This window comes from Sorex araneus, chromosome 1, assembly GCF_027595985.1.
Source record: "Sorex araneus isolate mSorAra2 chromosome 1, mSorAra2.pri, whole genome shotgun sequence".
Taxonomy (NCBI): Eukaryota; Metazoa; Chordata; class Mammalia; order Eulipotyphla; family Soricidae; genus Sorex; species Sorex araneus.
In genome coordinates, this window is record NC_073302.1 from 19749266 (window position 1) to 19776616 (window position 27351).

At 41.2% G+C, this 27351-nt stretch overlaps 1 protein-coding gene and 1 non-coding gene across 2 annotated transcripts; one reads left to right on the forward strand and one right to left on the reverse strand.

Annotated features, from left to right (window-relative positions):
* On the forward strand, positions 1-26626 carry TNFSF8 (TNF superfamily member 8). Its single transcript, XM_004621146.2, has 4 exons — positions 1-195; positions 9656-9698; positions 24758-24829; positions 26232-26626. Exons 1-4 carry the CDS (start codon positions 1-3, stop codon positions 26624-26626), a joined length of 705 nt encoding a protein of 234 aa, XP_004621203.1.
* Positions 24069-24255, reverse strand: LOC129401109 (U2 spliceosomal RNA). Its single transcript, XR_008628115.1, has one exon. It is a non-coding gene; the product is annotated as a U2 spliceosomal RNA (small nuclear RNA).
* Positions 26627-27351: the final 725 nt, after the last annotated feature.

Sequence of the window (27351 nt, forward strand, 5' to 3'; positions counted from 1 at the left end):
ATGGACCCAGGTCTCCAGCAGGCACTCCACCGAGTAGCCCCTTCTCAGGACACAGCCATGCATGTGCCAGCAGGCTCCGTCACCGGCCACTTGGGATCCACTAGCCGCAATTATGTCTGTTTCACCACAGCCACGCTGGCTTTGTGTCTCGTCTTCGCTATGGCCACCATTATGGTGATGGTAGTTCAGAGGACGGTAAGTGAATTCCCCGCTTCCTCCCCTTTACTTTTCTGCCTTGTGTATGTTTATTTCTCCCCTACAACAACAACAAAAAAATACAAAAAGTCTTGGAACTGACATAATACATTAGTTGAGAGACATAGAGATAAGGGAAGGAAAATAGAAAGCTATGCATCATGGTAGGAAAAGTAGGGGGAGAGAGGGACAAGGGAAGTTCATGCTCTAGTATTTCGGCTTTTTGACCAAAAATAAATGTGAGCCATTTTCTCAAAGCGTTCCAGTTATATGGGCCAAACACCAGATATGTTAGCATTGAGAAATTTAAGATCTAAATCTTGCCGCGTCCTACACCCATGTCAAGGAGGAAGCAATAGGAAAACCTGATAACAAATTGCACGACTTGTTATCATGTCTCCAAAGCCTTTAGAGCAGATTCTGAATTTCCATATCCTCAATCTGCAAGTTCCTGAGACTTCATGTCCTGCCAAAATCATTTTGAACCAAGGGCTATGTTTCAGAGCCAAGGTCTTAAAGGGAAAGTCGCAAGAGAAGATGGGACATCTTAGTGCTTTGTGTATTTCAGCATTAAAGTCCACAAGATAAATTGACAGCTTCCTCCCCAAAGACTTGGCTTTGAAGAGCCTGGGGTGTCACAAGAAACATAGCGCTGAGGCAAAAAGTAGAAATGTTTTTAACACCTGCTCCCTCTAAAACAACTAAGAAATTGAAAACGATAAGCATTTGTGGGTACACAATGTACAACCAAGCTGTCTTCCAAGATTTGTTTTGTTTGAAGTAAACAGTGTCATTTGTTATGAAAGCTTCTTCCTACATGAGGAAATTGGTGTTTACAGAGAATCTACTAGTGCATATTTTACAGAAAATATTGCATTCATAACATATATTTCTTGTATGTCTTTTAAGGGAATACAGTTTTTGTTCATTTTTATTTGACTCTGTTTCCTGACACATACACACACCCTGCCAAAGTGTAAACATTTTCTTTCTGTTCGTTCAGAGCTGCCTTTTCTCAACTGTTGAAATTGGTCTAATCTTCTGGTTATTTGAGGTTCAGTGCTCGTTAACTTACAAATTGCTAAAAAGAACCAATTTTAAATGGCTTTGGCATTGGGGTTTATTTCTCAGTTGTCATCAAGTTTTGAAATCTAAGTAAAGTTTTGAGTTTTATGTCTGCAGAAAAATGAAAGAAAGTAAAGCTAATAACAATTAGGCTGTAGAGTATCTGAAACTCCTAATTTACTGGTTTGATCTACACCTATGAGAAGAACAATCATGAAAACTTTCCAGGGAACCTTTTATTTGTATTGAGACTCTACAATTTCTGTAATTCTAATTTGAAGTAAACTTAAGATATACGATTTTATAGTGATAATAAAATAAAAGAAATTATTTTAAATCTTTAAGAAGTTCTTTAGCTAAAAATTATGACTAGAGCAAGAAATAAAGCAAAGAGAAGGGATAAAAGAATACAAAAGGAAGGAAGGAAGGAAGGAAGGAAGGAAGGAAGGAAGGAAGGAAGGAAGGAAGGAAGGGAGGGAGGGAGGGAGGGAGAGAGGAAGGGAAAGAGAGAGAAAGAGAGAAAAAGAGAGAGAAAGAAAGAGAGAAAGGAAAGAAAGAGAGAAAGAAAGAAAGAAAGAAAGAAAGAAAGAAAGAAAGAAAGAAAGAAAGAAAGAAAGAAAGAAAGAAAGAAAGAAAGAAAGAAAGAAAGAAAGAAAGAAAGGAAGGAAGAAAGGAAGAAAGAAAGGAAGAAAGAAAGGAAGAAAAGAAGAAAGAAAGACAGGTGTGATGGTGGAGTTATGATTATATAAACCTAGAGAGACTTCTAAAATATAACTTGCTAAAATCTCACATTTAATTAGTAATTTCTCTCCTTCAAAGAATAGGATTGAGTCTTTCTTCCTTGCTTTTGCAAATGTGGAAAGTGAAGAACGGAAAGGGAACAGGTCTTAAACTAAATCATTCAGAGAAAATGGAAAAGACTGTTTGAACGCGTTCTAGGAAGCATCATGAGAACATCATCTTTTTTTAATATGTACAGCACAGAAGCAACCAGAAATGTTGTTTCCACTCTTCCCTGGGGAGTCACATCTTCTTAGGCATCCATTCTCCTGACTTACTCTTTATGCATGGATGTGAAGATGTTCTGTACAATCTTATTCTCTTGTCTCATGAGCTGTGATTTCTCAGCCTGAATAATTCCATTTCTTCCTTAAAATTGTTGTGATATTAAATGTTTAGTATGTTATACATATGTATATATATGCATATATAATTTCTAATGATGTGTTCAGATATTAACTATTGTAAGAGCTAAAAGGAAAGAGACTCAGACTCAGTTATCAGGGAAGGTTTTTTACAGGTAGAATAAATGCAGGTTAACCTCAGGATAGCTAGAACTTAGACAAACAAGGGGACTCTAACAAGATCTCTGAAATTAATTAATAAAGACTCAAGGAAATTAAAACTCACACCTCACCTATTGCAAATAGAATGGGTTGTACTCTGCATATTATGGATGAGGGCGGGGGAGAAGAACATGAGAATAGTTTCACTAGCCTAAGAAAACACAGTTTTAAGCGAAAGAAGACATGGGTAGACAACATTTAGAATAGAATAACACATCGTGAGATATAACAAATGATAGAAAGTTGAAACTATCTCATAGAGCTACCAGGAGACCACAGAGCAGGAGACAGAGCTTTTTCCCAGACCAATCTAGTAAAAACTTTACTAGGGATTAGAGTTTCAGTGTGGCTGGGTAAATGTTTATGATTTCAAGTGGATAGAGAAAGTAACTCGGAGGAGAGGGTACCCTGCGCAAGAAGCAGCAGGAACTCAGGATGAAGAACAGAAATGAAGGGCCTGTAGGAAAATAAAAAAATATTGCTTAGAGATCTGGCATGAAAATCCGTAATTCAATGACAAAATTCATTAAGAGAGGCAAGAAGGGAATATGTTTTTTTAATCTCAAATATTTTTTGAATATCTACTATATATGTAGGACATTATCCTAAGCACTGTAGTACGCTGTCAGCAAAGTCAACAAAATATCTGCTTTCCTCTAGCTCATGGGAAGCGTTATTAAGCAATGTCTTTAAAGTATCTGTATTGGTTTTATTTTATTTCATTTAAACATAAGTATTTATTATTTTTATCACAATACTAAGGATTGAACCCACAGACTCAAATACACTTGGCATACACTCTACCACAGAGTCACATTCTCTGTCCCTGAGTCCATATATTTATTCTAAAATATTATATTCACATGACCCAAGAAAAGTAAACAGTAAATAAGATAAAAAAAAAAAGAAGAAAATACAAAATCTCTCACATCCTTTCCACCCAAACCATCAATCCCTTTCCCTGAGTTAACCACCATTAGCATTTTCTTCCTCATCCTTCAAAGAATCTGCACACATCTACAAATAGGGCACATATGTCATGCAAGTAAATTTCCAATTGTTTGCCTTTATTAAATTGACATAAATTTTGGAGATCCCTTCGTGCGAATTCATGGACAGACATATACCTCCATCTTTTGAAAAGTCACAGAGTATCCCTCTGTACAAATGTTTCCTTATTTATCTAATTGCATCTGATTTTTTGGTTTTTAATCAAGAATTTGTGCCCCCTATGTGATCATTGATGGGTGTCTGTGACTATATATACATAATATACATACACACATATATATGTTCATATATGCATATATATCTCATAAAATCTTACTGACTGAAACAGAATAAGAATAGAACAGTATATTTTTACTTCAGCAAATATTGTTAATCAACTTCCAGAGAGTTTGTTTCAGTACACTCTTGATGGAGTAAAGTCTTACCAATAGATACTTTTCATGTCAATATAAAACAAAAATTGATTTATTATTGGGTAAGCACAGCAGAGTGCACTTTCGTGTCAGGATTAAATCTCCCTAACTTATATAGCAAAGCAAAAAGAAAAATAAAATATTCTGTTGCCTATAAGAATAATTATTTCTGTAAGGACACATACACATTTTTATTTTAAAGGATTATGAGGTCTTCAATCTTAGAGATGTTCCTGTTAATAAACAATAGACTGGACTTATCCAGAATTTGGCAAGATTCACTTAAATCTCAAAAATTCAAAGCAAGGGCTTTCTGTCATTGATTTTTTAAAAGAAAATCTTTGTGGAAAGAAGAGAAAGCAGCTACATGTTTTCTTTTTGCGAGCAAGAAAATGTCTGTTGTTGTTATTATTATTATTATTATTATTATTATTATTACAGAAGCACTCTACTGATAAACAAGGTGGAGTATCCACTTCAGTGTGGTGATTGCTGTTGGTAGTTTTTTTGTTTGCTTTTAAGCTCAGATTTAAAAAAATAAATAAAAGGATGAATTGAAATATCCTATGTTGCTTCTCACTACCCAATTATTCTCTACAATGTATTCAATATATCAATTTTTAAATTACATTAAAAGTTTTCACATGGTGAAAACACTGATCTGGCCTATAAAATAGAACCCAACTGGACAGGGTCTCTCTGATTTCTGGGAATTCTCTAAATTGGGAAATAAGACCCAAATATCCAAGAGCTTGCATTTGGGGAAGAATGTCTGAGCCAAATTCTACACTCAATCTCCCATCTTTTTGTGGAAGAAAGATCTCAGGTTATCGGATTGTCCTTAGAGCAATGGCTTTAAGACCTTGTCATTCAAAACGTGATCTGGTACATCAAGTGTACCATACAGAAGCTCAATAGTAATGTAAAACCTTGGCCAGAGAGACAGTACAGTTGATAAGGTGCTTGTCATGTAAGCTGAGGACGCAGGTTAAATCCTAGACACCATATATTGTCCCACAAACCACTTCAGGAGTGATCTCTGAGTAGAGCCAGGTATGACCCCCAAGCCAACCTAAAACAAAACAAAACAAAACAAAAGAGAGAAAGAAAAAAAGAAATATAAACCTAAGGGCTTATACCAGACCTATTAAGTCAAAATTAGCATTTAACAAGATCCCCAGTGGGAAGTAAAAACATGATTTAAACCACTCTGGTCTGATTCCCACTTTCACTAAATAAATCAAATCAGAGGCTGCCAATACAGTCACTCTCTGGGATTTTCTCTGATTGCTCTATATTTTCCCACCAAGTTTCAGGAAAATTTTCCACCCCAGGTCAGGATAGTGACAGGATAGCATGATCTTGAGAGTGTTACATTCAGAGTGAATTCACCTGAGTCTGAACCTTTCCCCGCTATCTATAAAACATTCTACAATCATTAAATGACTCTTTAAAGAACTTTATCTCGTGGGAAGATCGAGTTAGTTATTTAGATTCGGAGCATTAAACTCCCTCAGTAAATGCTGAATCATGTTAGTTGGAGAGTCGAGTGGCATTTCCCACCATGGCCCACATTACAGGACAATGAAGGAAGAAGATACGAAATCCCCCTGGCAAATATTTCAAATATTCCTTGCCTTTGGTTATTTTTCATCAGAGAGGACATCTTTTGTCAATGATAAACCTATGAGATGACTATCCCTCTCACTAATTGCTCTATGGGGGGAAGAAGCCTTTTAAGATATTGATGCAAATTAATCACATAATTAATATCAAGAGAGAGAAACCAAACTATTATGTTCCAGCCCTTCTTAATATTTTGTGTACAATATTTTATTATGTTCAACATAATATAGTAAAGGGAGTGGGCTGGAGCAATAGCACAGTGAGTAGGGTGTTTGCCTTGTATGCGGCTGACCTGGGTTCGAGTCCTCCACCCCTCTAGGAGAGCCTGGCAAGCTACCAAGAGTATCTCACCCCCACGGCAGAGCCTGGTAAGCTACCTGTGGCATATTCGATATGCCAAAAACAGTAACAAGTCTCACAATGGAGACTTTACTGATGCCTGCTTGAGCGAATCAATGAGCAACAGGATGACAGTGACAGAGACAGTGATAGTAAAGGGAAAGATTACTAGCATTATTATAGTCATTCAAAGAAATGATGCAATGGAGTCCTGGGTAGAGTATATGATTGGAATGATGCTTTCTAATTTACTGAGAATGAGCCTGTGGAACATGACAGTTTCTCCAAGCTCACCCAAACCATATAGAAAAAAAATGTGCTAGGTATGTCCATCAGTCACCAAGAACCTGACACAAAATTAGTACACTTAGGGACATATAGCTGATTTAAAACTATGGTGAAAGGTCATTGAAATGCTCCATAGAATTGAGAAATTCCTATGTCTACCTTGTATACTATCTCCCTCAGAGCCAAATGACTGAGCAAGACAGCTCACAGTTCTCTAGAAAAGACACAGATATTCAGGAAAGATTTCGGGGAGAATTCCAGGATTAAGAAACATCTTGAGAAGGAAGAATTAATGAACAGCATTTAGGCATGGTTCCTAGGGCACGGAGTGATGCTTCTCTAACTCCAACTCCAAATCCAATAACTGCCAAGGGAGGGAAGGGGCTGTGAGACCAGAAAGATTGTAAAGAAGTTAAAGTGTTTGTCTTGAATGTAGCCTACCCTGGGTTGACCCCCCAGTACTACATATTGTCACCCCAAACTTTGCCAGAAGGGATCTCTGAGAACAGAATTAGGAATAAGGCCTGAGGAGCTCAGGGCACGTCACACATAATCAAAGGGAGAGAGAGGAAGAATTGGCTTGTCTATTCTTGACTGTTGAAGATAGCATCTCTCCAAAGGCAGTGGAGAGCCAATAGACAATCTCAGCACAGAGTCTGTCTGAATTAGAAATGCCTTTATTTCATCCTCTGTAAAATTAGCTTCATGGTCTGAAAGGCATCTTGTTCTACCTCTGGTTAGGATGTTCTGGCCTTGTCTATGAGTGGGCAGCAGGCAGAGGCTGTGGAGACTTGTCCCCAGGGACTAGTCAAAGTAGATATAGTCACGCTTTTCACCTTGGGTAGCCAGAGTCTTTCCTTCCATACTAAGACTCTTTGTTTTTGGCATGCTCCAGCCTAAAGTTAGGAAACCAGAGAATCTTCAAAAGACAGACAGAGTCCTCCTGACCCCACCCTTCCCCAAACATAGATTTAGATCTTCCTCCAGATATTATCTCTTACCATCTTTGCCACTCAAAATACATATTCTGGGGGCTAAGAGCATCAGTGTCATCTGCTGGTCTAAAGCATTCTCAGGCTTCCCCCAATCCAAGTGAATAAATCAGAATCTGCGTCTTAACAAACTCCCAAGGCCACTAGGATACAGGTTTAGGGTACCGAGCACTATCTTAAAATGCTCCATCCCCCCACCCCACACCAGCTCTTGCAATAACTTGCCATTCTAATTAAATATTGATTTGCATTTTTTAATACAAATGCTTTCATGACTAAGTCATCAATTCCATGGGGTGTTGCCCAATGACTAATTCAGAGTCTGGCACACACCAATTGTTTATTCAATATGTGGTGAATATATGATTCCGTGGTCTTTCCCCCCAACTCTCATGGCCGCTAGGGTGACTCCATCAGTTGTACTGTTCTAGCCTTCCCTCATCGGCCCTGGATGCCTTCCTAGGAAGCTTGTGAGTTCAATCATCCTAGTACCACTTTCAAATGTAGGTGTTTTTCTTTGTGCACTTGCACGTCACAGGAATACTTGACAGTAAATTGGGTGTTTATTAAATTTTGAAATGCTATTTATTGTCGCACGGAAGCGGGGAATTTTGTGATGTCAAGTTTCCTATGAACTGCCTGTGTAATAGAGAGACCACAGTATTATTAAGCTAAGATCTTTCAACTCAAGGAATCAAGTCACAAAATATTAGATCAGAGATCTAAGGTCCTTCCCAGGCAACTTCACTTCCTCTCCTCTGAAAAGGCAAAGCTCAAACATATACTGAACTCCTCATTTCCAGATCAGTGCTTTATCTTCTGGAGACTCCCTCACTTCCTTACCAGCTCTTAAAGTGGTGGGGGGAAAAAACAGTTTGTTGGAACAATAACTGAATTGTTGGTGGAAGGCAAAGGAAGAGCCCCTGAGAAAGGTAGAACTCAAGGGAAACTTCAGGCAGCTCTTGGTGCCCCTCCAGAGCCCAAGAAAAGTGAGAGGTGGGCAACAGCTCACTTCTTGCTCAGAGAGATTGTAAAGATATTTCTATCTAGGTAAATGCTCATAGCACTCTACATTCTTATTCATACTTCAATCCAACACAGTGTAAGAGATCTCAAGCTGGTCAACAGATGATTAAATACTTCATTCCTTGACAGGATATATGATGAGTCTCCATAGATGAAAGGAAGAAAGGAGATTGGGATGAGGGAGCTAGTTTCTAAGGAATTTATTAGGTGTGAAAAACCATATCCAACTGCTTTTGTTGCCTGTATCCTCAGAACACATTAAGATTTTCTTCACATCCACTCCACTATCCCTGTTCGGGAAACTCACCTCTCAGAACACAATCTCTTTCTATCACTCTCTTACTTCCTTGTGTAAACAGCTGTGTATGTTCTTAAATTTATTATGTCATGTTTCTGTCACATTTATTACAGAATAAATAATAAAAATATGAGGTGAAAAACAAAAATGAGGTGAATTTATAAATATAAAATAAATATTTGAATTTATTTATTTATGAACATGTATACCACTGTATCACTGTCATCCCGTTGCTCATAGATTTGCTCAAGCAGGCACCAGTAGCATCTCTTGTGAGACTTGTTACTGTTTGGGACATATCAAATAAGCCACAGGAAGCTTGCCAGGCTCTGCCATGCAGGCAAGATACTCTTGGTAGCTTGCCAGGCTCTCCAAGAGGGACAGAGGTATCCCGGGTCAGCCACGTGCAAGGCAAATGCCCTACCCACAGATATAAACTTGAAATAAATATTACCGTTCAAGGAACCCAGTTTAATTATTTCTGGTATTTTGTATTGCCTGGAAATCAGTTAGTTCAGAATTTCCAACCACAGAAGATATATAAATAAACACATAGATATATTAATAAACACTTTTCTCATATATGTTTAACAACATATCTTCCCTGGTTGATAAATCAAAAAATAAACACATGTATTTGTATACCACACATGATGTTTCTCATGTTGGGCAGACTAAGAAAAATCACACATGTGGAGATGAAAAAAATTGCCGAACTGGGAATTCAGAACCCCAAATTCCTGCTTCTGAGGTACCCTTAGTTAGTCCTCTCTCAGCAGCCTGCCCCCCAAATAAAGTTCCTTGCCTTTAGAAAAAGTGGGTAGTGACCTTCAGTCCTGCATTTCTGGTGGGCAGTTTGTCAAAGCAAATCAATGAGAAATCCCATTGCAAACAAAGTCGGTGAAATTCATTTATTAAAGTTTAAGTAGTAGATGAAATGTGAATTCTAAGTTAACCCACTCTTTGAGAACCATCAAAACAAAATAATTTTGTTTTAGATGTTCTTCCATTGGATCGTCTCCTTATGCACATCTTTGTCTTCTTCTTATTTTCCAGGACTTAGTTCTGAACTCACCAGACAATTTCCCTCTGAAAGGAGGTAAGACCTGGGAAGTAGGAGCAAAAGTGCAACAAATGGGCCATTGTTATTAACAATCAGACACATCATGGCGGGGTCCAACAGAAAAATGGGTGGAAGCAGAGGAAAGGGGCTGATTTGGGCTGGATTGATTGATGTATCGTGTTTGTCTCTTCTGAGGAGCCTCTGAAAGGTCCCTTGAAGTCTTCCATAAACACTAACAATCCCACTAACACACTAAGGAGATGTGTTCCCCTAATGTAAACTATGTTGTGTTCAGAGCTTAAAATCTGGAGTCAGACAATCTTGAGTATGAATTTTTGCCTCTATATCCTACTTGAAACCCTCAGTTCTTACCTTATAAAATGAGAATAATGAACCCTCCTCATGAAGGTACTGGAGAAACCAGTCATTCCTTATAGCTAGATTTCTTGGCAAGGCAACTAACACATAAGAATCATTTTTAAGAAACTGATAGTAGTCAAACTGTATAGCAGAGTTGGGGAATTATGAAAACATATTTTCTCCTTACCTCCCACCATTCCAATCATTGAAGTCACTAATTAATGCATGGGTCTCCACTATGATAGAGAGCTGTCCCTAAGAGATACCAGAATGGTGACATGCAGCTACCTAGTATTGAAGATGAAAACTTTGAGATGATTTTATGACTATTTCATTGTATATAGGAGAAAAATAACAAGACTTATTAGATGCTCAGGTCCAAGATATAGAGTCAGACCTAGAACCTAGATGTCCTCAGTTAGAAGTTAGATGTCCTCACCTCTAATCCAGTGCTTCTGCACAAGAATGTTAAACCCATCTCAGTCAGGGGAACCTTTAGAATCTAGCTATGGAGGAGAACTGGGAAACAAGAAAGCTTGACGAAAATTAATAAATAAAAGGAATATTATCATAGACATTTGCATAGAGACCATAGGAAATCCTTGAATCCAGAAAACACAAGTGTCTTGATATAGCTTCTCATATCAATCGCATGACACTTGATTTTCTTTCAGGATATCCTAAACCATCCTTTTTTCTGCTATCTGTGCCTCAAGAGTGTCAAGATTATTAGCTAAAGACCCCCAGATGGGTCAGGGAGAGAGATTCAAGGGCTGGTGAGCATGTTTCCCATGAGAAAGGTCCAGGTTTGATCCCCATTATTTCATGGTCCCCAAGTTACAGTAGGTATGAGCCCAAAGTCATGTACTGGGAGTAGCTCTTAAGCACTGCTGGATGTGACCCCAAAATAAAATAAAATAAAACCAACGAAAGTTCCAAACAGGGGTGAAAGAAGGTAAAACTGGGGACATTGGTGGTGGGAAATGTACACTGATGAAGGGATGGGTTTTTGGAATGTTGTATGACTGAAACCCAACTTTGTGTATTTCAGGGTTTTTTTTAAATAAGTAAATAAAAGTTAAAAAGAAAAAAAATAAAGTCCCCAAACAGAGACCTTTGTCCCCAAACAAAGGTCTTGTCCCTATCTTTGGAGGCAGAATTATAATTATGTAGTTATGCCAGCTATAATCTTTGTCAATAATATCTCAATTCCCATAAAATATCTGGAGTCAGTTGCATTCATATAAAAAGGAATGGAACAAAATTCATACTCAACATATTTTTTTCTGCAAAGAACCAGACAGTAAATATTTAAAGCCCTTCAGGAAAATAGTACTTTGTCAAATCAACTCTGCCTCAGGATAGCAGAAGTAGGCGTAGATGAAGAAAATGAGCAGGCATGGCTCCAAGCCCTTAAAACTGTAGAAAAAAGTGTGGAGGAGGCGATGAATCTGATCTATGGGCCAGTGCAAGCACTGGATCAGAACAAAGAGCATACATTCTCATGGATCCTTGCAAAAAGCCAAATGCACTGGATACATGTCACCTGCCCTTCCCACTGTACCATTCTACCATACCCCCACCCAGATTTTCCAAAGCCAGCTGGCATTCTTTCATGTTCTGAGTAGGCAGCTGTCCTCACTAGGCACATGTTTTTAATGACAGGATACCCTTGGCTAGGCAATGTGACCTCAGCCCTTCTGGAGGTTAGTTTCTGCATGAGAAGAGTCTTTGCATCATAGTTGTGCAAGTACAGGGACTTTAACTTCAGTTCCTGCCCTATAACAGCTTTTACTAATGTAGTAAAGATCAAGGGGAAAGCTGTTCTACATGCTTTGGTATTAAAATATTTTTGAGTGGGATACAGGGTATCTCCCAAGCTGTGTTCAGGAGGCTGCCAAGGTTTTTCAGTGCTAGGGATTACCCAGGTCACTCCAGTGGTGCTCAGAGATTTTTAGGACTACACCAGGAAAGCTCAGGCACCGTGCAAACACAAGGCTCTGACTGAGGTCAATCACATACATGACCTTAAACCCTAGAGTATCACTCCAGCCCCATATAATTATCTATTCCTTCACAACAAGAAGTAGATATTAATGCATGTGGTAATTTTGGCCATTTTGTGGTTATTGGACTGGAGCAATAGCATAGCGGGTAGGGCATTTGCCTTGTATGCAGCCGACCCGGGTTCGATTCCTCCATCCCTCTCGGAGAGCCCGAAAAGCTACCAAGAGTATCCTGCCTGCACGGCAGACCCTGGCAAGCTACCCGTGGTGTATTTGATATGCCAAAAACAGTAACAACAAGTCTCACAATTGAGATGTTACTGGTGCCCGCTTGAGCAAATCGATGAACAATGGGACGACAGTGGTCATTTTGATTGTTTGTTTTAATAAGCACAATCGACAAAGTAAAAGGCTTCCAATTCAATAGCCATCACTGAATTTGAACTTGGGGGTTGATTTTATTTACCCAGGAAATTCAACATTGTGAGAGGAATCCGAGACTAGATCACATATTAGATCCCTTCTTATCTGGGCCATCAAGGTGGATCTCAGAACAAAGACTAATCCCCAAACCAACCTCCATATACAATTTCATGTTTGGCAACCAGAGGATAAACTGCTAATAATAACAATCCTCACTCAGTCTAGGAAACTTTGCTAAAGACCTCCCCACACCACCGTGGGTGGTGACCTCAGCCTCAGTCCTGAGAAACAAGATTCCTCCTTCGCAAATGAGGATCTGAAGCTGAGGTAATCCAGGAAATCAGCATTAAGTCATCCCAGGAGCTAAAAGTAAAGCAGAATTCTAAAACAGAGAATTCCTCTCCATGCCCTTGCATCACTCCCTTCTGGGCATCGTAATAGGGAACCTGAGTCATTAAAGAGACTGCATTAATTAGTGATTTCAATGAATGAAAGGTTGGGTGAGAAGATTTGTTGTCACAAGTGGATTGCAGATTTTGACTACCTCACACTGATGATTCCTATGTGTGGAATGCCATGAAATGTCAGTGACTTATTGTGAGGGGAAGTGGGGTGTGGGGAAGTGGGGTGTGGGAAGGGCAGGGAAACTGGCTGACTTTCTCTTGCTTTTATGTACTTAATATTTTTATGGTAGTTGATGTGCAACAGTGTTTATGTTTATGCTTTGGGGCTACAAATTTATTACACCTCCTCCAAGTTTGTGCTTTTAATGCAAATCTACACTGCTCTTACATCAATAAATTGTTAAGGCAGTCGTAGGTCAAGGTAGAAAGATTGTCAAGATCCCTGGGCTCCAGAAATGACTCTTGCTTGACTAGATTGTATTTCTTTGGGCAAGTCTTTCTTCTTTAGGTCTCATTTATAACACACAGGCAAGAGACTAAAGGGGCCAGAGGGCTAGGACAGAAGGTAAGCCATTTGCCTTGCATGCTGCCAAACCTGATTCGATCCCTGGCACTGAATATGGTTCTTTGACTATCACCAGGATTCATTCCTAAACACAGGTCCTGAAATAGCTCCTGAGCAATGTTGGCTATGACACACTCACTGGGGCCCCCCTCATATTCCCCCCCCCACCACAAACACACACACACACATAATGATACTACATGAATTGGTATAATCCTTTGAGTTTTGCCACTTTCCAATACCATAGCACACTTACTTAGTATATAAATATGAAAAAGCAAATTATGATCTTGAGGAAGTTCAAAGCCACAGCCCCCTTTCCAACAAATCCCTCTAAAACAGGCACTGGGAGCACACAGTCCTTTAGAAAAAGTTATAAAACTTTCCAGACAGAGGGGAATCAACCATCTTCCAGAAACTTCTAGAAGGAATCCAGGGGCAGTCTGTGTTTTTCACTGGGATCAAAGAGGACTAAAGCAAGATGTTCTCCTGGGAGCCTCTTGCCACCAGTGGCTGGAAATCATTCAGCCACCACCAGACACAAGCAGTAACCCCAGGTCTGGGAAGCAGGCCTTTGTGCCTTTGTGAGCAGATCAGTGTTCCGTACCACAGGAGAACGCTGAGCTGCAGGAAACCCACAGAAATGAAACTTATGATGGAGAGCAAATCTAGCCCTTGACACCCCTGCCATTCAGAGTCAGTAGAGGGTCCCAAACAACTGTTATCTCCTACCACACCCTGGGAAAGGGCACTTGGGGTTCTGTTTGAAAGTAGGACTGAGAGTCAGGAAGTGTAGGAAAGCTTCCACTACATCTTCCCCTCATCTAGAAAATGGGGATGAGAAGAACTGCACAGAAACTCTGCAGAGAGAAATGGGACGGCAACCAAGACCCGTCAGCAAACTGGCTGAGCCCTGAACACAGAACCCACTTTGTTCTTTCTCATCCAAAGGCGATGGCCTCATCCCATCCCTCACGCCACCATGTGGAGGAACCCAGGAGGGCTTCAGGAAGCCTTTGGGCCAGTTCTGCCACAATCTTCTTTCCCCGCGCTCTGAATCTCCCATGTGCATGTCATATATGACTCACTGCACAAATCGCCTAATTCAGACACTTTAGTCTTATTTCTCAGAATTCCAACAGCACCCAAGTGGACCTCAGAGTTAAAGAGAAATAAGGGTATCTAGCTACTGGTGGGGAAGATGATTCTATTAGGATTATCAGAGTAGGCTTCCCCGCTCTTTCTGCCTCTCCAGTTAGGGATTTATCAAGGGCAGTTCTCCTTGCATTGGGTTTCAGTCATAGGCAGTGGGAAAAGCGCTCTCCTTCCTATCTGATTTTATGTCCTTCTCTCCATATTCATCACCACCTCATACCTCACAAACTGCAGAAATTCAGTTCTACTCACTTGATCTTGCAGAGGATGATTTAGGCTCACATGGTCTCACCTCTGGGTCTTTCCAATAGCCCATCAACCACAGGACAGTTCTTCCCTCTGCTAGAGGGGGTACTGGAAAGAACTTTTATATTGGCTTTCCTTTATTCCCTCCTTATGGCTGAAGGAGTGTCCAGCAAATGGAACAGAATGAACTTAGACATCCATGATTCGAGCTCTGATCTAGAATCCTAACTTGTGCCTCCAGTCCTATTCTATAGGTATGGAAACTGGAAAACAGAGTTCTAGACTCACCTAAGATCACAAACCTAATACACTCTGGAGCAACAGCACACATCCAGGCCAACCTGCCCTAGAGTCACTTCCTAGGAAGATATTGTCAGTGGCTGGTGAAACTCGGGGGTGTAATTCCTGCCCACCTCAACCTGTTCTTCAGGCAAGGAATCCTTCCAGCAGCTAGACTGCTTCCTCACGCCTGCTCTCATGGTTGTTTTCTTGCCTGAAACGGTGCTTTCAGCATGGAGTTCTGGGGCACTGAGGGGCACTGGGACACTGGTATGGGTTTGTGGGAAAAGCAAGGGACAGACATAAAAGCAGCCTGGGGAATGGGAAGCAGAGGCCGGAGTTACGCCCTGGCTTTGCCTGAGATGGTTGCTCCCTTCCACAACCTGCCAATTACAAGACTTTCCTAGGAATACCCTGTGGCCCCTGCTATCCAAGAGTTCTAGGATGCCCCTAAATATCTCCTGAGGATGTCACACACCCTCCATCCTCATCTGAATTCAGCCTCCGACTAACATCAAGACACCTGAGGCAGAGATTGGTGCTGCCTATTCGAACATCTTGCCACACATGGTGCAATTTTTTGCACGACTAAGATGAAATAAGGTTGGTTCTCTAATTCTACCTAAGAGAGTCAGCCCTAAAGAAATAATCAACACTGCCCATAGGAAGCCCATAAAACTAAAGTCACGTGTTGGGCCTAGCAATGCCCAGCTGTCCTTGACACCGAAGGCCGTGACTCTGATGGTATCACTCCACCAAGACCACACAGGGGCAGGAGAGCAGGACCAGAGCTGCTCTCCTAGAAATAAGTAAGAGAGCACACACCCTGCTTGTGTCAAGTGATTGGTAGGAACTTAGATGCTCCCTTTTCTATCATTCCTTTCTTCTTTTTGAAAAAAAAAATCATGGTAGGAGGGCACTTTGACTCAATGGGCTAAATTGCATTCTGGTTGGTCCCTAGTCTCAAAGAGCTGATTTGCCTTCCCACTTACTTTAAGTATATCATTTAAACCCCACTCTTTCATCATCTTTATTTAAGACAGAGTTAGCTGGAACCAGAAGTCCTCTCTCCCTCTCCCTCTCCCACTCCCTCTCTCTCTCTCCCTCTCCCTCTCCCACTCCCTCCTCTCTCTCTCTCTCTCTCTCTCTCTCTCTCTCTCTCTCTCTCTCTCTCTCCCTCTCCCACCCCCCCTCTCTCTCTGTCTCTGCCTGAAAATGTGTCACTCAAAATAAAGCGAATAAGGTCCTGGGAAGGTCATCCAGAGTTCTAAAGAGATCTTAACCTGACCCCCATTGTCTGCCACCAAGAGAAGAGAGAAAAGAGGAAAGAAAGGGTATGGGAAGAAGGGGGTGTAGGAGGTGAGCAGGAAAGGGAGCAGATATAGCAAAGAAGAGGAAACTGTGACTCTTCTGTGGGAAGAGGAAGGGAAGAAGAAAGGAAGGGAGTGATATAGGAGGAAAGAAAATGGGATTAATTGAAAAGTCAAACGAAAAACATTCAAGTTATAGCCACAGAGGTGGCCCAAGGGTCAGTGTGCACGCCCGGCATATGTAAAGCCTTGGGTCCCGTCTAAGAGACCACGTGCTTCATCTCCTGCAGCAACAAGCTCCCGAAGAATGATTCAGGAAGGAGGGATTTGGTATACACACTAATAATCTTATAAAATGCTCATATTACATATTGGCTGGAGCGATAGCACAGCGGTTGGGCGTTCGCCTTTCACATGGCCAACCCGAGTTCGATTCCTCCACCCCTCTCGGAGAGCCTGGCAAGCTACTGAGCATATTGAGCCCATGCGGCAGAGCCTGGCAAGCTACCCATGTGTACTGGATATGCCAAAAACAGTAACAGCAAATCTCACAATGAGAGACGTTACTGGTGCCTGCTCAAACAAATCGATGAGCAACGGGATGACAGTGACAATTACATATTACATATTTTCATATTACAACGGTTTATAACATACTAAATAACAATTTGTAGAATGTAAATAAAATATAGTAAATAATATATAGTACATGTTAAATGCAAATACATTGCTCAAATGGTGAATATTATTAGATAGGATTTGCAATATTCTGTAAACATCTTTAAAAACTGAAAATATAATACTGATGAAAGAAATTTCAGAGCTGGTACAAGGACAGCTTAACTATCACCCTTCCTTAAGTCTGAATCTTATGATTCTGTTTATACATGAAATTAAAAAGTATATTTGTGACAAAAATCACTGTCATTGTCATCCATTGTTCATCAATTTGCTCGAGCGGGCACTAGTAACGTCTCAGTTGTGAGACTTGTTGTTACTGTTTTTGGCCTATCAAACACACCATGGGGAGCTTGCCAGGCTCTGCCGTGAGGGCGGGATACTCTCGGTAGCTTTCCGGGCTCTCCAACAGGGACGGAGGAATTGAACCCGGGTCGGCCATGTGAAAGGCAAATGCCCTACCCTCTATGCTATTGCTCCAGCCCCGTCACAAAGATATTTCATTAAAAATTTATTGTAAAGCTTTCTCCTATCTCTAACATTGACTCAAGCCAGGGTAGAGACAAATTATCAATCACTTCATTGATAAATACATTTGTTCTAATCCTCCTTAATAAAATTGAAATAAATCACTGAAGAAAAAAACAATAATTATTTTTAAATGATAAATTCACTGAGATAGAGAGAGTTTTACACTTAAATTTAGTACACACAAACTACAATGGTGTCTCTGACTCTTTCCTAACTTCCACTTCAGTGAAAGAAGGAGGAGGAAAAGAGAAGAAGAAGGGCTTGAAGGAAGGAGGGAAGAAGGAGAAAGCAAGGGAAAGGTAGCCGGTGGTCAGATTGGCTTCCTTTTGACTTTTCTCCAGGTTCTCTGGACACTGCAGACTTGTCGCAGTTGACTTCCTCACCAGCAGGGTGAGCCCTCATCAGGACTGTGCACTGAGCAAGTGCTTAGTCTACTTGGGGCGATGGCCACAAGGCTCCTTCTTATGCACTGGCTGCTTTATTCCCTTCACCTCTCTTCAAGATTGGTGATTATTATTTTCATTTGAGGGAGAATTTTAAAAGGCCTAATAATTCAGGCAAAGCCACACAATCTCGCTAGCACCAAAAGTAGAATTTGAATCTCCTAGCCATTTGAACTTATTAGAAGCCTAACTTCCATATTTCTGCATCTAAGCTTATTCAGAAGCATATTTTTAAGCCGTTCAAGATATTAGATTTAACCCTACAACTTCAGAATGACTTTAAATTTCCCTTTTCAATGCCCTCAATATCAATTCAACCTGCGTTTAATATGAATGAATTCCAAGGAAACAGCCAAACAGACAGAGAGACTTAATTCATGTACAGCGAAAGGCCAGGGTTGGGAAGACCCAAATCCCAAAGAACATCCAAGAAAATTCCAGTGAATTTTAGCTAGAACTCCATTTGGCTTCACTGGCTGCTGTTCAACAGGAAGCACATGGATGCACATTTCCAAAATGCTGTTTGTAAACCCAGAGTCATCTGTTCATTTCTTCCCTGCTCTTTTTAAACAAACCATCCATCCCATAATTCATTTCTCCATCACTAGTTGGCCTAGCTGCATCAAGGAAAAGATTAAGTTGAAATGGGTTAAGATGATGCTTAGGTTAAAGATTTGCATTGATTCCAAATTTTACTGGTAGTGGAGTAGCTCTTCCCTGAATGTTTCTGTCGGACTCTCTCCTACACAATTCATAAGAGGCTGGAAGTAATGAGCCAGCACTCAGCAGATAGAGTGTCCTGGGATCATTCTTCTCCTTCATGGAAGGATTGCAATATCATCAACACAGGGAAAGAGGATTCTGTACGCTTTCCCAGAGTGTCAGATAGCTTCTAACACTTACGTAAACAATGGAGAAACTCAATCCATTCATTAATGCCTTAAGCGTGCTTTGAATAGCACATTTCATTAATCAGAATGAATGCTAAGTGGCATTAAGTCGGCTCAGCAATCAGGAAAATAGAGAGGAAGAAAGAGACCACCACTTTCTGGGTGTCTCCTCCAAGTCGTGTTGCAGAGGCATCCTTGAGTCTATTGGGGCTTTTCTTTACTTCGAATTCACCTTCCCCACATCCAGTCATGGGGCTTGATTGTTGTTAGGCCCACTTTATAGATGTGGTAGCTGAGAATGGGTACCAAGAGATGACAGGCCAGAAGCTAAAAGTCTTAACTGGAACGTAGGCGCCATTTGTAAGACACACCGTGTCTTTCTCTTCCTGAGGTCCGTGTTGATGCAAGCAGGCAGGTAATCGTCAGTCACATCACAGACCATCAGACTGGAATGGTTAGCATGGTTGGCTTTGGCACCACGGACCGTCCTTAGGAACGCTTGTGCTTTCTATAAGCCCAATTGACAATAATTTATGACTGGCCATGGCTCTACACACATGTCAAAATTGGGTGCTGGCATTTTTCCACACAAAGGACAACTCCTGAGAATGAGAGCTGGTTTTCAAGTACCTCCCGCTGTCTCATATGCTTTCAGACCAGAGTTTATTGTGGCTTCCAACCTAAGTCTTCTTGTGTTTAAGCCTCTCTGCTCTGTGGGAAGACCGAAAGACAGATGATGAGGGTAGAGGCCCAGCCTAACTCAGAGGCCCTGTGCTCTGGACCAACTTCACTGCTAACCACACTCTCGGCATCTCTAGGTCAGGTTTCACCACTCATCACACTATGGTCTCAGTTTGACTTGGCTTATGATGGCCTATTCAGATCTAACATTTTGAGATCTCAAGGTTTCCTGTCTTCAGGCTGCCATCACTCTGACTCTACAGCACTATCCTCTCAGCTGCTTTAAGCTGTCTCTTCCTCTGTCTCTCTTCTTTCTCTGTCTCTCTTCTTTCTCTGTCTCTCTTTCTTCATGTCTCTCTCTAATGCGACAAATTCATGATCCTTCTAGAAGAAGTTTAGAAAAACAGCTTCCAAATCTTGCCCATCGTAAGGTCTCAGTCCTTAGGAGGATTGTGTTTCATAGTTAGCAAGTATCCCTCAAGGGACCTCTTGAGTCATTCCATGTCTACAAACCAGGTTAATCTCTATAGTACCAGGATATTCATAATTTACATTGTCCCTGGAGCTACAAGTACCCTCCTTTAACACTTGGAGGGGTGGAAAACTGAATGTGTGAAGACTCTCTCTCTCCTAGGGTATAGTTACATATTCATAAGTGACAGGAGTTAGAGCTGGAACTCACTGGCTTTTTCCCCATCTACAGCAGACCTACCTGGTAAGGTAGAGTTGTCTGCACAGCCTGCTAGAACAAGCTGGAAGATTCCTTCTAGATTATCAATCCACCCTGAGACACAGAACCCAGAGAGGAGGTTTCCTTGATTCTAACTCCCAGGACAGTTCTCTTTTTCCCACCCAAGTATTTACTCCTTCACATTAAACCTTTCCAGGCTTCACATTTAGTTGGTCAATGAATGAAGCAGGACAATAATTGCCTTTCTGCATTCCCAGCATCCAGGCTTTAAATAACAACATAGGAGTCCAGCTGTGTAGAGGATTATCTCTGTGTCAGTCACTCCTCCCCGACTGAGTACCGAAGACAATCCTTTCCTGGGCTTGCTGGAAGAGAGGAGACTCAAGATAAATGTCTCGCACCCCATGAGAGGTGCATCTGCTCTCAAAGCACATCAACACATCTTCAAACAGAAGCGACAGGCCACATTTTTGAGCTGCCAGTTCTGTGACTTACAATGTAAATTATGTGTCACTCGAAAAGCCCTTCCATCTCTCACCTGAAATATGGAGATGGGGGCAGAAAGTGTCATGTGCTGAGTGCCTCATCTTTCAAGCAGGGCCTCCATGGACCTGCCTTAGTGTTTGGGCCCAGGGGCTGTTCTGTTTTCCTGCTGACATCTTTTTTCCAGTGCAAAAATCCAATGACTTGTGACCACCCCCCCAACCCTGACCCCAATTCCACTGTCAACAGTGCCTCCAGCGTTCTTAGCCCCAGCCCCCAGATCAAGCAATGTCATTCTTAAAGGGTGTTGCCCATGTTTTCCTTTTCACTTGAAACCATATAGAGGATTCTTTAAGAAAAACTAAAAGTCACCATGCCCTTTGACTCCAGGAAATGCAAATGCCTCAAGACAGAGTCGTTCTTTTTTCCATCCTTGCAGTTTCTCAGAATTACAACTGAGGTCAACCCACCAAATGTTCAAACACCAGAGGGGAAAGAAAATAAAACAAAAGAATCTGCATGTGAGCGGGGCAAGCCCAGGCTTGTCCTTGTACCATCACCTGTATGTAAACACTCACCTGACAAATGTCTCTGCAAGCAGGATAGGGAGAGGGACGCTCCAGCTAATGAACAGAACTTGTTCTTGACTTGAAATGCTGACCTCCATCCTGGGCTTGAGTATTCCACCACCACCCCCATCCCGCCATCTTATCTAACATAACTGCAGAGCTGATGGGGAGTATTCCAGCTACTCCAGTCCCAGGGGGAAAGGCAAACCCACCAGCACCATTCTCCTCACTCACTGACGACCTTATCTGATATGCCCAGCTGGGGAAGGATAAGGACTGGATGAGAGGATTCAATTAAACACGCACCAGATGAGCAGGGAACACTGTCTGCCCTAAGGCTGGAGGGTAATGAACAACAGAGGGAAGAGCCAGGAATGGTTTCCCTGAGGAAATGAAGGACCCAATGCACTTTAAACAAGGAATAAATTATTCAGGGTGAAGGGGGACCACTGCAAACAGAGAGTTCAGGTGCCAAGATGGAAGTGAAAATCAGTGTGGTGGGTTGGGAGTACGCTAAGCCCCAAAACTCGGGTGACAAGGTTAGAAATTCTTTGAGACCTTCAAGTCATACCACCTCAATTTCGGTCCCATTTCACCAACTACTTTCTGTGTCAACAAGTCATTTCACTTTTCTAAGTCTAGTTCCTCATGAATAAGAAATTTGGGAGTAGTTTTTTCCATGGGGTGGTTGTGAGAATTATGTAGAACACATAACAGCCGACCTAAATATAGCCGTAATTCTATATGTATTTGCTATTATCATTTCCTGCACTCTTGCTGGGGAGGAGATAAGGGGAGAGATAGGACCAGAGAGAGTTTAGTGGGCTTCAGAGCACAGGAGCTTACGGATGCCCTGGAGAGGAGCTTAGTCCTACACCTGTAAGCATGGTAAAATCTTACAAAGGGAATCCTCAGAAAAGAGACACAATCAGATTCCCCTTTTGTCCTTGATGTTCCATCACCCTAACAGAGGGATCTGGGCCAGCAGATAGTCCAACAGCACATTTGAGAACAAGCAGTGTTTGGTTTTGTGGTTGGGATTCTCACGCCCAGGGTGTGGGCTGTGGGCTCAGATATGGACTCTAGTTGGAGTGAGAGATGAGATCACTGACCTTCACCATTGAAGAAACCTTCTTTTGAGTGGAGAGCAGGTGAGGCAGACACGTACCCCACTTCTTCTAAGGGTGCCTTTGTTAGTGAGCAAGTTCATGCAGCAGAGGGAGTTATTTTATTTTCTAACCCCGTGGAGCAGTGAGGAAGGTCTAGAAGCTTTGTCAGAGCTGGTAGAGAGGAAAATGGAGAGGTCCAACAGAGCCTTTTCAGAGACCTGGTGTGCAAACACATAAAAGATGCAAAGTCTTCAACTGAATGGGGCTCTCGCTCCCTCCTCACCTCATCTCTGATGGGTGGAATAAATGGCTCTCTCTGGTGGCAGCATCAGAAAGATTAAATGGCACATCACAGATGACCCAGTTCCCCAGGTAGGGAAACCAAGACCCAAAGGAATTTGTCAAAATTTTTGAATTTGTGATTCTTGCAATCAATACGTACATTGATTCTTTGCCTAATAAGTTAGGCAAAAATAAAAATAAAAAAAGTTAAGCCACTATCACCAGTGAATATATTAAAAATATTTTTGTCCTCATTCAAATAATGTAAGGACATAAGTTTGTGTCTTCTTCTACCAAGAACACTTTTTTTCTAGGTTCCCTTTAACACTATTTTCTTACCACTAACACAAAATGTTTGTGTCCCTTTGGGTGGGAAAAATGGCTCAAGGAGAAACCCAGCCTCTGGAATCTCTAGTTAATTTCTGCGTTTCCATAGACTTGCTTGACCTAATATCATTGATCATCTAGGCATCAGGGTAACCTTGAGGATTTCTCTGGGGTCAAGATTAACTAAAATATATCTGAGGGGGGCTGGAGTGATAGTACAGTGAGTAGGGAGTTTGCTTTGCTTGTGGCCGACCATCCCATATGGTCCCCTGAGCATCGCCAGGAATAATTTCTGAGTGCAAAGCCAGGAGTAAAACTGTGCACCGCCAGGTATAACCCAAAAAGCCAAATATATATATATACACGTATATATATACATGTACAAGTGTTAAATTAATAATACCTCCACCACCACCACCCCATAGAATTGCTGTAAAAGATTAAACAGGGGAAAATCTGTGAGGTGACAAGAATAGGTCCTGACATATGTAGGAATTGGGGTCATTTCTGTTCTCTTCTCCAACTTTCATAGCCTTCTATAATCCTAGTGGAAGCCACCATTGTTATAGGGAAAATCCCAGCAGCTCTCTGGAGCTACCAGGATTATTCCTGGCAATACTAGAGGTCAAACTAGGGGTCTAAGAAGGGGTCAAACTAGGGACTGACTACTCTAGCCAGTTACCTAGTCCCAAAGCAATCAGGATGGGGAAGGTTGTTGCTGTTGTTGATATTGTTGTTGTTGTTGTTTTAGAGTAACAAGGTGTACAGATCAGCTAGGCTCAATCTCCGAAGATGAAAAAGCAGTGAAGTTGCATCAGAGCATAAGACAGAAACATTCTCCTCCCACTGTACCCAAAGTTTTTAGGGCCCAAGAACACAAAACACAAAGCATTAGACAAAAGTGGAGGTAAACCCAGGAAAAGTTGTATGCATGCAAAAGAGAGGAAAAATCTGTTTTTGAAACCAAAGTATGAGAAAGGTGCACGGTTCCTAGCGGTACCGCAATATCAGATGTATTCATGGAGTGGGCCGAGCAAACTCCTATTCCAACTCTGCCCCAAAATTACATTTAATATATTGTCCTGGGATAAAGAATGTATCAGATATTAAACTTTATGAAAAGGTATTCACTTGATCTTAGCCGAAATGCAAAGAAATGATGACATTTCTTTTGCTTTGTTTTGTTTTGCTTTATTTTGATGTTTTTGGTTTTTGGTTTGGGGGCCACACCCAGCAGTGCTCAGGGGTTACTCCTAGCTCTGAGCTCAGGGATCACTCCCCGTGGGACTGGGAGTACCATATGTGATGTTGGTATCAAAACCAGGTTAAGAGCATGCAACACAAGAGTCCTACCTTCAGGACTGTCTCTCTGGCCCTTGAGGCAATCAGTCTTTTAAGAATACTTCAGAGATTGGAAAATGAGAAACAAAGGAGGTGTTTCCTTTATACCTCAAAGGAAAACAGAATAGTAACTGTCGACATCAAAGGGTTATGAGGGACTCAGAGGTCACTCAGTAGAGCCATGCCATGGGTTAGATCACTGTTCACAAACACATACTTAGCCCTACTCCTGCACATATGCAGAGGTCTTGGGGAAAGATCTGGTATTTCCAGTACCCAGAGTAGAGAAAGATATTTAATGTGCTATTTTTCTTATTTTTAGGAAATTGCTCAGAAGACATCCTGTGTATCCTGAAAAGGGCGCCATTCAATAAGTCATGGGCTTATCTCCAAGGTGAGTAACTGAGTCCAGAATCCCCACCATAAAGGGCCACCTACTAGGGCCTTTCTGAATCTCCTAAACCAGAAACCACATAGAGGCCCATGACCCATTGGGACCCACAACAGATGTGTTCTGTTTAGCACACATGCTGTGTTTGATCACTCACCTTCAAGTGCCCCACGGGAAAGAGGGAGAGCATGCTACTCCCTATCATCTTCTCTGATTGCCTGACTTATGTCGCCAGCCTGGTCTCTGAAAGTGTGTCCTTCCCCTGTCACCACCTCTGTTCTGTCACATACGAATGACAGCCAAGTGCACAGTACTCCTAACACAGAGAAAGACTTCAGCTTTGGTACTCATCAAGGAATTTCAAAATTGCCCTGCCCCAGATTGACAGCTTAATGAACATTTTGGCGCAGGGCCTCTCTGCTTATTGCAGCATGATTCAGGAAAAAGTCCCCTTATAAATGAAATAATAAAAAGCTCTTACTTACACTGGGAGAGTTTATAAATAAAGAGATGGCCAGGATTCTATGAATAGCCATTCTGCTCATTTCAGAAATTCCACTTTGCACTTAGATTAGTTCTCCCTCTTCGGTTGAATTGCAAAGAGAAAGGAAATTCAAAAAAGGAAAAACATGGAGGGAATTAAAATGAACACAGCAGCTTCCCAGTTTACAAAGGCGCCCTGACCAGTCCGTGAAGATTTCGCTTGTTAGAATCCAGACAGATGGCTTCCAGCTTGAACATAGTGGCTCCGAGCTCCTTCATTTTCCCCGCTTCTTTATAAATTCCAGATGGAAAAGCCTCTTAGTGTGAACATGAGGGGACTGCACAATTATGTTTGGTCATTCTTTTGAGCAGCAAAAGATGTTTAAAAATTCAGACAATGCATGGTTAAAGGATGCATTTTTGTGCGACTGTCTTGATGTCTAAATTGTTTATCTGTTAAACAAAATTAAATGTCATAACTCTGGTATTTTGTGCAATGCTGATTAAATAGTAGTTTCCAGGATTTCAAATGCTCACTGATTGATTAATTAAATGAGCATGGTCACCTAGAATTTGTGGAGAATATGATAGGAGCTTACATCCTGAAAGGGAAAAATATAAATTATAATAACAGAATAATTAAAAGACAAAGAAATCTAGAGAAGGTGAAAAAACAATATCATGTGTTTTCTGGCTCTCTGCCCTTGAGCACTGAGGAAAAGGAAGGGAATAGTTTTGTACTTCTGCCTTGAATACCACTTACCAAGAGTAATTTGAAAATTTTTACAGAGGGTTGGAACAACAGGTAATATTATGGGTAATATGGGTCTCGAATGAGAAACTCTACTGAATAAAGACTTTGAATTTTCCAACCTGCACCAGAAACTAGTCAAATAATTCCTTTATGTTCTTTTTCTCCCAGTGTCAAAGCATATAAACAAAACCAAATTGTCTTGGAACAAAGATGGCATTATCCATGGAGTTGGGTACCAGGATGGGAATCTAGTGATCCAGTCCTCAGGTTTATACTTCATCATCTGCCAACTACAGTTTCTCGTGAAATGCCCAGAACATCCTGTCGACCTGAAGTTGGAGCTTCTCATCAACAATGAGGTCAAAAAGCAGACACTGGTGACAGTGTGCGAGTCTGGAGTGGAAAGCAAAAACATCTACAAGAACCTCTCTCAGTTCTTGCTAGAGCACCTACAGGTCAACAACACCATATCAGTCAAAGTGGATAAATTCCAGTATGTGGATACAGAAACCTTTCCTCTTGAGAATGTGTTGTCCATCTTCTTTTACAGTAATTCAGACTGAGTCATTTCTCTGGTCTTCAGGGGGAAAAAAATCTGCTCCACAGTACCTTTTCCTTACACACTCTTGAGCTAAAGAAAATACTGGACCAAGGCTGAAATACACAAAGATAATTAAGTAGTGCATGTCTTCTTCTGTGTCTTGAGAAGATCCAGCTCTGGGGTTCAAACCTAAGTGTTGAGTGAAATATCTTTCAGACATAAAGCAGAGAAGAACCCTAGCATGGTGAATTCAACTCCACATGGAAATTATAGGGGATGGATTTAAGCCACAGTCCAACCACCAATTTACAGTATGCCCTGGAGTTATTCCTTTCTCCTTACTGGAACTCAAAATCTGTGTATCTCTGAAAAAGGTACTGAATTTGAATCTGTCCAAATTCTCTTCCATCTCAGAAGACCTGGCTCTCTCTTCACAGATCTGTGAACTGAGATTTCAATCTTCCAGAAAAAGAAAATCCCCACACCAGTATAAAACCATTGTAATAGCACCTGGCAGCACATCTCGTCAACAGAGTATGAATTTAGAGGTAAGATTTAGGGTACCTTACAAAAAGATATGAAATGAAATACCTAAGAGGTGTTAAGAAAAGGAGTTTAATTCTTTTAAACCCTGAGTTTAAGAGATTCAGGGGTACTTTGCAACCCATCTGAACATGCCTAACTCTATTCTATTAAAATTGACAGTATATTCACAATGGACAGACTTTGTTTATTTCTGCCAGAAAA

Excerpts from the sequence above, each read along its gene's own strand:
- TNFSF8 (XM_004621146.2), top strand. The coding sequence starts at position 1 with ATGGACCCAGGTCTCCAGCAGGCACTCCACCGAGTAGCCCCTTCTCAG. Across the intron at positions 9,699-24,757 it reads CAATTTCCCTCTGAAAGGAG|GAAATTGCTCAGAAGACATC; the intron begins GTAAGACCTGGG and ends TCTTATTTTTAG. Across the intron at positions 24,830-26,231 it reads GTCATGGGCTTATCTCCAAG|TGTCAAAGCATATAAACAAA; the intron begins GTGAGTAACTGA and ends TTTTTCTCCCAG.